The sequence below is a fragment of the Parasteatoda tepidariorum genome, chromosome 4 (assembly GCF_043381705.1).
Source record: "Parasteatoda tepidariorum isolate YZ-2023 chromosome 4, CAS_Ptep_4.0, whole genome shotgun sequence".
NCBI classification, from domain to species: Eukaryota; Metazoa; Arthropoda; class Arachnida; order Araneae; family Theridiidae; genus Parasteatoda; species Parasteatoda tepidariorum.
In genome coordinates this window covers 77,695,681-77,709,528 of record NC_092207.1, presented here as the reverse complement: position 1 = coordinate 77,709,528, position 13,848 = coordinate 77,695,681, and the positions used below count along the sequence as shown (strand labels likewise).

The 13,848-nt window shown below is 27.8% G+C and overlaps 1 protein-coding gene across 16 annotated transcripts in view; it reads right to left on the bottom strand.

The window, feature by feature from the left end:
• Window positions 1-13,848, bottom strand: part of LOC107450274 (phosphatase and actin regulator 1) — a 173,871-nt gene that overhangs the window by 65,591 nt on the left and 94,432 nt on the right. For 4 of the 16 annotated variants that reach the window (XM_043041563.2, XM_071180083.1, XM_071180085.1 and 1 more), the window contains one exon: window positions 8,701-8,843. The exons of the other annotated variants lie outside the window; for them this stretch is intronic. In XM_043041563.2, the coding sequence (XP_042897497.1) occupies window positions 8,701-8,818 (118 nt within the window). In that variant the 5' untranslated portion in view covers window positions 8,819-8,843. The remainder of the gene's footprint in view (window positions 1-8,700; window positions 8,844-13,848) is intronic. 16 annotated transcript variants of the gene reach the window in all.

Genomic DNA, 13,848 nt, shown 5'->3' with positions numbered 1-13,848 from the left:
CCTATACTGCTGAACGCAGAATATTAATTTCGGACGAATAATGGAAGAATCGTCTGCCGAAGACAAAACTTAATTCGTTTACATCCATCTTTCTTGTTTTCTGCCCTGGAAAGGGTTTATTCGATTAACAAAATAATAATGAAGATAAACAAATTTGTGAAGGGTCCGATTAAAAGAAAAATCATTTTGTGAAGGGTCCGTTTTTAAGTTAAAATATTTTGTGAAGGGTCCGTTTTTATGAAAAGATATTTTGTGAAGGGTCCGTTAACGGACCCAAATTTCTTCTAAACAGACCCCTGATTATGTAAATAAAAATTAACTTCTGGCAATTTTTAAAATAAAATATTGTAAATTTAAGAATTGTTTAAGTTTACTTAATTGATTAACACATTAAAAGTGATTGTTAAGTTGTGTTATTTAAAATATTTCAATGGAAATTATTAAAAATGTGAGTGATTTTGTTTCCATTATTCGTCCGAAATTAATATTCTGTGTTGAGCAGTATAGGCTAAATACCAAATAACAGGACCCTATTTTCACAAATTCACCAAAGCAGGACCCTGGTTGAAACTTTCAACAAGGGTCCTGCTTTGGACCCTGGTTGTGTTAAGTCACATTCTTTCAACTTGAAAGAATGTGACTGAACGCTTATTTTATATTCCCTAATTATGAATAGTTTTTTCATAATTTTACAAAAACAGGACCTTTCACAAAATGTCTGGACACACCCCGGATAATAAAAGCAATCAAAGGAAATTAAAACTAGCAAAATTTTCTAACTTATTTCTAGCAGTTAATGATTGAAAACGCTTCGAAGATTTGACATCTATCTAAACATTCTTATTAATGAAATATATGGTAGTTGCGAAGGAATTGGTCGTGTTAAAAATTTGAATATTAATCAAATAAATTTCTACTACTATTTTATTCTCTCTTTTTTTGGCGTACGTTCTATCCTTGTAATATACCATTTTTAGAAAATCTTTAAAAATGCACAAGTTCAGCGAAATTTTCGTTAAGCGCTCGCAATTACAAGAATACTTAGAATAAACAGAATTAGGAAATAAACAGAATTTTAGATTTTTGACAGTTTTCCATATTTTGAACTGCGTCCTTTACTTGACATTTAACATTAGAGACATTTAAACTTTTTCAAACTAAAACAAAAAGTATTCAAACTGTGCTTAAAAAAAAAAAAAAAAAAAAATTCATTAGATTTAACGACATATGATATTGGGATTCAAAATTGCAACTTGGACATTAATAGCTCAAAAAAGTAAAAAATGGCATTTTTATATTGTTTTTAAGGGGGAGAGAAAGAGAAAAAGCATTTGTATTCCAACATTCATAATTATAGCAACAAAAATACAATAATTATCTAAATCTTATATTTTTCTTAACTATTTTTGGTGTGGGTAATTACTTGAAAAAAGTGATAACTAAAAAAATTATCATTCACGATTTATTTTTATAATCAGTTTTTACACGTGAATTAAAAATTATTCTGAATTGTATTGCGATTCTACATAATGAACCAAGTCTGAGTTACCATGATATCCTTCTTTGCAATGTGAGATGTGAACTAACACTCAAGTTTAATTGTTTTCTGATATCATTCAGACGTAAAATTCAATTGTTATCTTAATTTTAAATGTTTCTTTGCTCGATAAAGAGTTTCTACTTAAAAGTGACTAAACTATCAAACTTTAGATCAGTCAATCTTCTAAAAGGTCAAACGCAACATTTAATCGTTATCTGAATTTCGGATAAATTTTAATGAAGAATTTTCACTCCTGACTAATTTAACAATCTAACTTTTGATAGTTAGATATAATTTTTAAGTTGTATAAAATAAGAAATCCTAGCTGTGTCAATAATAAAAATTAAGCAGAGAAATTAAATAAATAAAAACTTAGATTTTCGTTTTTCAAAAATAGCAATGAAATGATACCAAGGTATGATAAATTTGCTTATAATGATTTAGCACAAGAGGTCTGTGATTAATCGAAAAACTGCAGGTTTATGACAAAATTGATGAATTAAATATAATTTACGTAAGTTATTTAAAGATTAAGGTATTATGATCCTCAAATTTTCTTATTTTGTCAAAACGCCATAGTTAAAAAGAAAAAAACCTCAAAAACATCTCTTATCTGAAGTAAATGATAGGACTGATTACACAATTTAATAGCACAAAAATTAGATACAGTTTTGCTACGCCAAATTAAAACAAAACCTGGAATGATATATAATTATCGAATAAAATCGAACGGTTCAACAAACTATGAAAGAAGTAAAAATAAAGGGAAATAAATAAAAAAAGAAAATGAAACTCGAGCACTCGGGATTTATATTTTTCTAATTATTATTAGAGATGATGATCTTTATATCTGAGAAGGATACTATAAAATGTATCTAAGTATATTTGCTTTTTATAATCTAGTATATTATGAGTATATTACAAGTAAGCAGGGGTCTGTCCAGACATTTTGTGAAAGGTCCGTTTTTCGTGAAATTGTGAAAAAATTACTCACATTTTTTCAATCAGAGTCCGCTTTTATGAATTTGTGCAAATAGGGTCCATTATTGCAACAAAAAAAAACTTTTTCAAGGAGTTTTTAAATTGTAAAGACATACATGATAATGCTCAACACTGTAAAATTATAATTAAAAAAATTAAATTTTAAAAAATAAACAACAATTGCTGCTTCTAAATTAGAGATGCAACATACAAATATTTGGTATTTAGCCTATACTGCTNAAAATTAAAGGGTCATTTTAGTAGTTTAAAACATTATTGATTGGAAAATTTGTGATTATTCTCTTTTTTTCCAGTGAAATGAACTTATTTTAAAATAACATAACTATAATTTAAAGCATAAAATATGTATCAACATGTGTAGTTAATTATTGTACAAATAATAATTTTTTATAATAAATAATAATATTATACAAATAATAATATTTTTTTATTTGTAAAAAAACATTTATTTAAGGATTCTAAAATGAAAAGAGATCAAAAACTTTCAATCTTTTAAAAATTATTACCCTTATATTAATTATTAATATGTTAAAAATAATTTTTTCATGTAATGTATCAAAATTATTATTCCTTATGATTGATTTAAATTTGTTTCTAGTATTTTATAATAATATTTAATCAGCAATTTAGATAATTTGGTTTTTGCCGGTTTTTACCAGTTTTTGCCGGTTTTTACCAGGTTTTTTCCACTGTCCTGGCAAAAACCTCTTTTTGCCGGCAAAAACTCCAACTCTGGTTTTTATGGAAAGATATTTTGTGAAGGGTCCGTTAACGGACCCAAATTTCTTCTAAACAGACCCCTGGTAAGTTATTAAAAGCAAATATACTAGATATTATCTTATCTAGCTTAGCTTATATATTCTTTCAAAATACACTAATTGGTAAGGTATCAACTCATTTTGAAAACCTACACTTGATATAACTTGATTTAGATACTTTTTATGATTACTACATAATCATCACCAAACCTTTGCAATGCCTAGCCCTTTTTTTCATAAACTTAGTATGAATGTCATGTAATTTTCGGCCGTCAGACGACGTGGACAGAGCCTGAGCTGGCACCTCACTCTCTAGACACAAAACCCCACAACTAACAAGAGGAATTGGAACCACGATAGATTTAACTAGCATCTTGCTGTGCATACACTCCGGTTGTTTTGTCGGCCAACAGGACCGAACTCACGGTCTTCAGCTCTTCAATCAGAGGCGTCATCAACGCTTTAACCAACTGTGTCACCGGAGCGCTTATGGCTACTACATGCATGTCAAACTTAAAAATTCTCTAAAAACCACACTTAAATAAAAACCCACTTTGCAATGTAAAAATAAGTCCAAATTAAAAGTTTTTCGCATTTTGCATTCCTTCCATATTCGCATTTCGAGAATCATTAATATGTATATACTTAAATGCAGAGTTGAATCAATTTATTTTATACTAGGCTGCTATGTTCTGTACCATCCTCTTCTTATTTTTATTAAAACATAAAAAATTTATTACTCCAAATTATAAGAGCATTTCACAAAAAATAGAGAAAAAGTAAATTCATTAAAAGTATTTAATGTCCAACTGCTGACAAGTCAATGATTGACAATGTCGTCGAGAATCTTAATTGCACTTTGAAAATTTATAATTTTTTCACAAATTACGTCTCCTGGTAGTCGACATGTTAAACAATTGAAACTAATCAAAACTTAAAGGCTCATCTTCCCTTGATTTCTAGACAAATTTTCCGCCGGAAGTTCAAAACCATGGATAACGGCTTCAATTTTGGAGGTGAGTACTTTCAAAGCCATCATACAGTAATAAAATCCCATTTAAATTAAATTTAAGAATTAAAAAAAAATGGACATTACTTAGTTAAAACCAAAGAAAGAAAAAAAGGAAAATGTGAATTTAATTTATAATTTAATGTGGCTATTTTCTATATAAGTTATTCGTTAAACCTATTTATATAAATATTCCGCGATTATTATTCCCGTTATTCTTATTTAATAGATATTCTTTTGATATAACCATTTGTTTATCTCGAACCTGACTTAAATACTAATCGCGTGTTCTTTTTTTATTATAATTGTTATTATTTTAAGAGGGGTATATTTGGAAGATATATTTGTTTAGGAAAGAACGTAACGAAATATTCAATCTGTTTCAACAATGTAATTTAAACACGGCATTTTAGAATATGTTAAATTTTTTTCCCAAGATAATTCAAACAATAAAATAAAGCATTAGAGTTTAACACTCAAATCTTTCATATTTGAAAAAATAATAAATAAAAAATAAAACATCGCATATTAAATCCTTTATCCGGGAAAGCAAACTGCATAACTAAACTTTTTGAGGGAAAAAATTAATTAACTACAAAATACTTAAATACTGTAGGTTCCACTAGTCCTATTCTAATTAAAGCAATGTAGTTTGAAATTTTGAAGAGAAATTTTAATTATCCAAACAAATGGAATAGTTGCTTTGGATCCTATGTCATAAAAAAATAACTTTTAACATTCTTTTTTTTTCACACAATGGGAGAAAAAAAAGTTAAGATAAAAATCAAAATAGCAGGACAGTTAAACTCCATTGGGGGAGAAAAATAAAATCCAGACAAGAGTAAGCATGATGCGATGCATGGTTAAGGTAGGAACACACCTGTACACAGGAAACGAATCACCATTCACTTTCCTTCAGGGCCTCAAAAGTAATTGGGAACGCTTCAAATGTCTTTTCTTAGACCCCGTCCACTTAGGCTCACTTTTTTTTCTCGTTTCTTTCATCGAGAAAGAGTTATGTGAAAACCAAAAAGGAATCCTGTGTTATATTGAAATAAACATAAGATAACACTTGAATCGATAATGCAAGAGAGATGAGTTAAAATATCTCATTGCTCTTTTAGATATTTCTTTCTCACTAGATTTTTTTCACAGATATAAATTTTTTATAAATACGTAGAACAAACAGACTGGAAATGTCCTTTAAAATGGTTTGTGCAGAGGATAATATTAAAATTATTTGTAACATTCTTAGTTAATGTTGCATAAATTATCCCGCCATCTAATTAAAAATGGCACTAAATTTACTTAGTACTGCATAATTCCCTTATTGATACTTGCAGTAAAATTCGAATAACTCAAATATTTATTAACTAAGGAGCAGAGCTACCTGGTTTCGATCCCCACCTCTGGCTGTAAGCCATGGTTGCAAAAAACCCACTCTGAAAAACCCAGTAAAACCCACCCTAAAGTGGATTTTACTGGGTTCTTCTAAAATTGATTTCTTTTTTATCCTCTGTTATGTTAAAGATCTATTCTATTGAAATATATATGTAGTCCAACCTAAAAAAATGAACCTATGGTGAAAAAACTGTTTGGAGACAGAAGAGTCACCTTGCTGGCTAGATTTGACTGTATGGCCATTGATTAGACAGTACCTTTGATTTGCTTTCGATGCAAAAAAATCATTCTTCAAACATTTTTTTAAGATATAAAAAGTAATCCTGTGTTAAAATAAGTTTTAAATGTGTGATGTATTTTGTATTGTGATGTCAGAAGAAACTTTTTTCAGACTTTTGCACCAATTTATTTGCATTAATTATTAATTACACTTTAACTACCTAAATGTTAAGTCAATTCATAGAATTAAACTTAATTATTAATATTAAAATAAGCTTTTTTAAAATAAGGTACTTATCCCTGCCCTCTCTTTTGAAAACCCCCCCATGAAAACCCCAGAAAAGCCCAATAAAATCCAGAAAAACCCACCCGGACCAGGGTTGGGCTTTTCTACAAAAACCCTGTTTTTTCGCAACCCTGTCTCAGGAGTGCTTCCCAGACAGTCACCAATAGCCTATTGTGCAGCTCTAGTGCGACGTAAATTAACTACAACAACAACTTTGCGGTTGCCGTACCTCTGATCAACGTCGAAAGCAAAAATAAAACCTAGTTGACGGTGATCGGAGGAGCGTAAATCGCATNTAATGTCAATATCGGCATAATTATGGTTTTTCTAAAATTGATTTCTTTTTTATCCTCTGTTATATTAAAGATCTATTCTATTGAAATATATATGTAGTCTAGCCTAAAAAAATGAACCTATGGTGAAAAAACTGTTTGGAGACAGAAGAGTCACCTTGCTGGCTAGATTTGACTGTATGACCATTGATTAGACAGTACCTTTGATTCGCTTTCTATGCAAAAAAATTATTTCTTCAAATATTTTTTAAGATTAAAATATAAATAAAAAGTAATCCTGTGTTAAAATAAGTTTCAAATGTGCGATGTATTTTGTATTGTGATGTCAGAAGAAACTTTTTTCAGACTTTTGCACCACTTGTATTAATTATTAATTACACTTTAATTACTTAAATGTTAAGTCAATTCATAGGATTAAACTTTATTATTAATATTAAAATAAGCTTTTTTAAAATAAGCTACTTATTCCGGTCTTTTTTTTTTTGACAAAATAACAATATACATTAGCCAGATGAACATTTATAAGGTCATTTTACAATGTAACTTAGAATATTTTGAATAATCGAAAAGCATATGTCTCGATTAATACAGAGCAAAATAAAATGTATGTTTGAGACACCCAATAATTACAAAAAAATTAATTCAGGGCACATCATATACATATTATGCCTATGTAATATGCAACATAATACAGCACAGTAACAATATAGTAAGCATATTTAGTATAAAGTAATTAAACTTTTTTTTTTCTTTTTCAATCGATTTAAAATAACTTTTTGTAGGTAACTAAGAAAAAAGCAAAACTACAATACGTTCATACAAATAAATGTCAATGAAGGTAACACGGGTTGCATCAGGTAATAAGTTAACGATTAAATATATGGAACAAAAAGAGGAAAAAAAGAAAGAAGAAAAACAGGGACTTCCCGGTTCTTTTTCCCAAGACTTGATCACGGAGCAATTCAGATAAAACGCAATAAAAATCGTCATTCAAGAACTATACATGTCTTCCCCATATGCCAGAAATAAAGACCTATATTATAAAAGCGATTGTGACAGAACAAAACTATAAATGAGCTTTATAAGAACCCTTAAAAGCACTCTTCCTGAACTTTTTTGTACAGTTCCGTGATCTTAAGAATTATACCTCCATTGTAAGTCAGAAACACATTTATGGGAATAAATATTCTATTCAATACCATAGTTAAGAAAGAAAAAAAAACATGTCAGTTGACATATTAAATTGCCTTTTATGTGTGTGCAAGGCACACGTAACTTAGGTAGTTAAACAAAAATTTTCTAAATTAATAACTTTTCCTTAACTAAATTAATTTTTTCCTACAAGCTTAAATAACTTTTTGTAAATAATTCGATCACATAATCTGCTAAATAGTATAGTTAAAACTAACATGTCAATGGAAATTTTAAATCGCCTTCTATGAGTGTCTAACTTGAGTTGTTAAACTAGACAAATATTCGCTTCTAGCAAATTTAAATAAATTAAATAATTTTATAAATTTGTAAATTAATTTTGTAAATTTCCCGAACAGGTGGTAAAAACTTTTCCTATTTAAGAAAATTTAAAATTCAGTCAGTTCAGCTTTTTATTTTTTAACGATAATATTTAATAAGTCAGTCAACCTACGGGACTTTTAAGTTCAAATCTAACCTATAAGAAACATTCATATAAAATATCATTCATACAGAATATCATTCATACACAATAACATTCATACAAGTATAAAGATAATTGACATTTATAATGAAATTAAAAGCATATATTTGATTTTAAAAAAATCATCGAATCGCTAAAAAGATGTATCTCATTATCCAACTATAATAAACATGAATAATGTCAATATCGGCATAATTATCATTATATTTTCACTATTCCAGAAATAAAAATAAAAGGAATTAATAGAAATTTTTAAATGAAAGTTATTAAAAGAATCGTGATAATAATTTAGAAAAAAATACGATTGCTTAATAACTTTAAAAGATACTACGACAATTAGTTTTCTTAATTTCAATTCTTAGTTAAAGTAACAGACAATTTAAAGATAATTATGGCTGTCTAATATGGTAATAATTAAAAAGATAAACATAAAGGAAACAGCTGATAGGTACATAGCAAAATTTAAATTTTTTCTTAAAATAATCATTTTCATTATATAAAAAGAATAATGACTTACGAGATGCGAAGAAGTTAGGGACAAAATAATTCCGAACAGGTACCGATGGCACAACAGCCAGTTTTTCATCAGACACAGTGGCCGCAGCCAACGAGCCATTATTTTCTTCAAGTAGCATTGGCTTTCTTTTTACAGCACAAAAACTAAATTCAAACAATGGCACATATCAATCATTACATTCCACTACTTCCACAAATCTGTTTTAAAAGTTTAAAACCTGTTAAAAAGGAATAATTCCATCGCACAAAATCTGAAAGATGCATTGAAAACGATTTTATCCATTAAGAGGCAGACGATTATTTTTAAATAAATAATCTGCATCAAAACTAAGAGAGTCTAATAAACGCACATCACATTTGAAATCCCGCCGTGACGTCATGTTTTCAACAGTTTTTTTTCTACGACATAAATCCTTCTCTCGCAGGTGTCATAAAAGAATTACTTGTCACTGGCTCGATTGAAATGGAATGTTAAACAATGGTAATTTTGTTCATCAAAAAACAGTACACTGTTCTATCTTTTTTCCAATTCAAACACAACAAACGCCTCTCTTCCCCGGAGTCAAACTGTAAACTAATCAAAAAGTCGGATGTCCAATTCAAAGCAACGCTCCCAAAGAGGGTTGTAGGTAACAGGTAAAAAAAAAGTTACGCACTTCATTCAGGATGTTCCGCCAATCGCGCCAAGTGATCGAAGTTAATCCTGTTTCACGATTGTATAAAATTACATAATCTCTGGAGAATAGAAAAAATATATAAATTTGAATTGAAAAATAAATTTTTAAATAAATATAAGCAATAGAAAATAAATTCTCCTTCGAAGCTTTTAACACTCAGAAATGTAAAAAATAATCTTCCTTAGTAAAATTTGAAAGCTGTGAAACAAAATGAAAGTTCTAAAATATTCTGATATTGAACATTTTAGATTGAAGTGATAAATTTAGAAGTTTACAATTGTAAAAAGAACTAATGTTATCATCTGTTAATTCTTAACAATTAAAAAAAAACTCAAATATTATTAGTTTCATCAATTGCTTTCACCAAACGATTCCCTTTTGAATACATCACTCCTAACCGTTTCAGGAAGTATAAGGCAAGTCTATTTACAAGTGTTATGCCGGATCTGTGAATTTTAGTAATATAATAAAATTACTGGTAGTAAAATAACAGCCCACCTTTGTTTCAAGAGAAGTAAATTGTCTGCGATTGATGCTAATTATCAATTAAAACAAATAGATATTTACTCATGAAAGTTCAAATATATATCATAATACTAAAAAAGTTTTTTTTCTTTATATAAAATAGAGGATTGGTAAATAAATGTTAGCTGTTTACTATTTTTAAAAAATAAATAACTTCGCGCAACTTAAAAAACAAAAGTTAACATCTCGAAACATGGACATAAATTTTTAAATTAACAACTTTTAATCATAAATAGTTTTCAAAACATATTACTATTTTATATGGATGTGAGTTTTCCGTGTATATGTATCTAAAAAGAAAATACATAGAAAAAGAAAACAACTTTAATGGACTCCACATCATTTGAAAAATTTCATGATTTTATTTATCAGCAATGCCGAATCACAAAATTATCGTGGGTATTGAACTATTTCACCCTTGCCTAACCTTTAGCAGGGAAGATAAGTATTATCTTCATTTAAGATTAGTTAATAAGACTTATCAAAATACTTATGTCTACTATAGAATCTGTCTTACGTCAGTTAGTTACTTGTTTTATCACCTTCCACTCATTTATAGTAAAAGAGTCGATTAGATCATACATTGAGTATGCGAAATAAGCTTTTAACCAGGATTCGTGATTATCATTTAAGTTTATTACCGTGTAGCTGAGTCGACACTTCAAACCTCCAAAATTTTACCAAAATCAGGGGTCGACTTATATATCGGTAATAAAAGTAGGACCTTCGTTAGGACCATTTATTGATACATTATAAACAATAGGAGAGATGTGAAGAACTCTGAATTAATTTACTTCTACAAAAAAAAAACTATTTTTAATGTGTTATATATTTAAGATACGTTTTCTAAAATCATTTTTTTTAAATAAAAATATTTAACACAAAAAAAACAATTTAAATTACATTCAAATTAAGAACAAAAAAAGTTAATTTAGTAGTTAGTATTTCAAAATACACAACATAATTAAATTTTTTAAAACATATCATAAAGTAACAAATTTAAAAACTCCAGAAAGTCATTTTTGTCAGATTCAGTAAGATTAATAGTGTCATCATAAGTAATGCTACTCGGAAATAAATTCTACGTAATCCTCATCCGTTAATTCAAAAAAAAAATTGTCTTAACTTCCCAAAATAATTAGAAATTCCACCCTATTTAAAAGATTCTACATTAACATTTGAATCCACATTTTGCCACGCTTCTAATATCATTTGATACAACATGGCTATAGGAACAAAACTTATCCACAACGGTCGACTTATACAACTAACATACCAGAAATTTGCTATCTCGTAACATAAAAATAGGGGATAGACTTATACATCGGAATTGCAAGGTAATTAAATTTTATAAATGTAATTAAAAGGAAATATTAGGAAAAATAAATCATATTAACAAAAAATTTCAAACATTACTGCATTAAAAATTATATTATAATTATACATAATACGTGTAAACGAATGATTAAAATTAATTAAAAATGAAATATAAATTTATTATAATTAACAACTGAAAAACAGGCTAATAAACAAATGAAAAAATTAATTTCCCATTTATTTATTCATTATATCTTGGAAGTGACAAAATAAATAGGGTTGCTTCAGTCCTTATCTAAATGGAAAAATATTTTAACATAGAATAACTTAACTAACCCATTTCTAAAAGGAGGGGGGAAAAACATTTTAAAAGAAAACAATCTTTAAGATGTAGATATAAATTTGCAATGTGAAAATAAATTATGGTCCCGAAGATTGTGTTTTAAAACTATGGGTTGGTAGGATTTTCATTACTAACTTCTGAACATTCTTAAACTTCCAACGGACTTATAAGATTTATAAAATGTCATTTCAAAAGTGCTAAAAACTATTTACATACTAAGAATCAATGCATTTTCGAAATCAGTAACTCTTTAACACAGCAATAGATTTTCAACAAATTCTTAAAGTATGAACATCAATAAAACATTTAAAATATCTCAATTATAATCCTTGCTAAATTTTTTAAACGAAGATTTAATTTTTAAAAAAATTTAATTTAAATAAATGATTTTTAAAAATATCAATTAATTTAAATTGTGATTTTAATTGTGATTTATAACGAGATGATTTAAATCAACGAATCCTGCTAAAACTCTTTCAATTCCAAATTGTGATAGTAATTTTTTTTTCTCCTATATGTAAGAAAGCAACAAAATTCAGCACAAAGAATAAAATAGCTGGGGATTTTTTTTCTATCAATTTTTACCAATATTCAACTGATTTCAAAACAGTTATCAAGAAAATCTTAAAAAAGTCAGACAGGCAAACTTTAAACAAGCACTGACTTCGTAGCTAAGGGTTGTTTACAAAAGTTATAATTACGCATGAATTTAAATGAGATTTAAGAAAAATTAAAATAAAGAAAAATAAAGAAGTAAAGAAAATCGCTCATCAAAAAAGGAATTTAATTGTTTCAAAATCATACATTTTAGTTTAAAACACCATTGATTTCATTGAAAAGCAATTTTCAATAATTGATATTTGGCTTGGTTAATGTAAGCAAAACTTTCGTTTCATTTAAGCTGGATAAACAACATATTCACTATGAAATTTATCAAAATAGTAAGAAATTTAATAATGAGATATATTTTAGAGCAAACACGAATAAAATTGCGACTCTTTTTTCACCATAAATAGAAATATATTAAAATAAATCGATAAAAAATTTATAAAAAATTTGAATTTAACTAAATAAAAGATATCTCGCCAATACGGACGCAAAACTTTGCGTGTGGTTGAATTGCATGGCCGAGTGAACTGACGAGTTTCAAAAAAACATCAAGGGCAGTGGAAATCGTGTTCTCCCGATGAAAGAAGAAAAAAAATCTCTCATCATTAACTCATTCGTCAATTTTTGATAAGGAACGACACTCATTAAATATTTGCAATCAATTTCCATTTTTTTTTATTTGCTCAAAGATATATTTTTTTAAATTTAACACGAAGGAAAAAAAAAAAACCAACGTTTTTAAAACTGTGTTACGCATTTAACTAAAATGCAAGGAATATATACAGTAGCGGTGTGATGAATAGTCCGTTGATTTTTGATAATATAATTCATTAAAACTGTAATAATGTATAACTTTTTCAACTAATCAACCATTTTTTTTAATAACCATCGTCAAACAGCCGGCCCAATTCTGGGTTTACAATACAACTATCAATGTTCAACTCTGTATCCTTGTAATTTTGATCCAATCCAGAAGACAAGGGGGTAAAAATATTCTTCCAGCACTTTAATAAAAAAAGGTAAATCCTGGTAGCTAGTAGAAATTTCAATCGTAAAAAAAAGTTACTCTAAAAAAAAAGCTACACGAAATTTTATCATTCAGCAGCAAAAACATTTTATTTAAATGTTGTATTTATTATCAAAACAAATGAAAAAGTTAATTTTCTAATAGGTTGAAAATCGTTGATCGTTGCGCAATTCGGTTACTATTACAGTGAAACCTCTCATGAGAGACCAGTCTCTGCTTCACAGTAAAATGATTGTTAATGGAAGTTGGTCGTGCTTACCTCCATTGAATTCGAAATGTACTTGATCTTGCGCAAACGATTTTCATTTAACTCACTGCCATATAAATGACAGTGCGTTAAAATAAATATATATTATATCTATATTTTCTAAAGAAATTTCTTGGTGCGGAAATGCGACTTGTGTTGGTGTCATGAAAACCATATCAATGAATAATATTTAGCATCAATAAAAATGATACCTACTACCTACTGATATAATTTTGTCAATAAACAAATTTACGATGATCGAACTATTACTAACTGATTGACTAACTGATAAAATGAATGATAGAACTATTTTAAATAAATAAACAATTATGTTTTTTGTTTAAATTTGCATTTAATTTCATGTCATAAAAATTACTTAGCTTTAAAAGATGAGAAGAGATTTG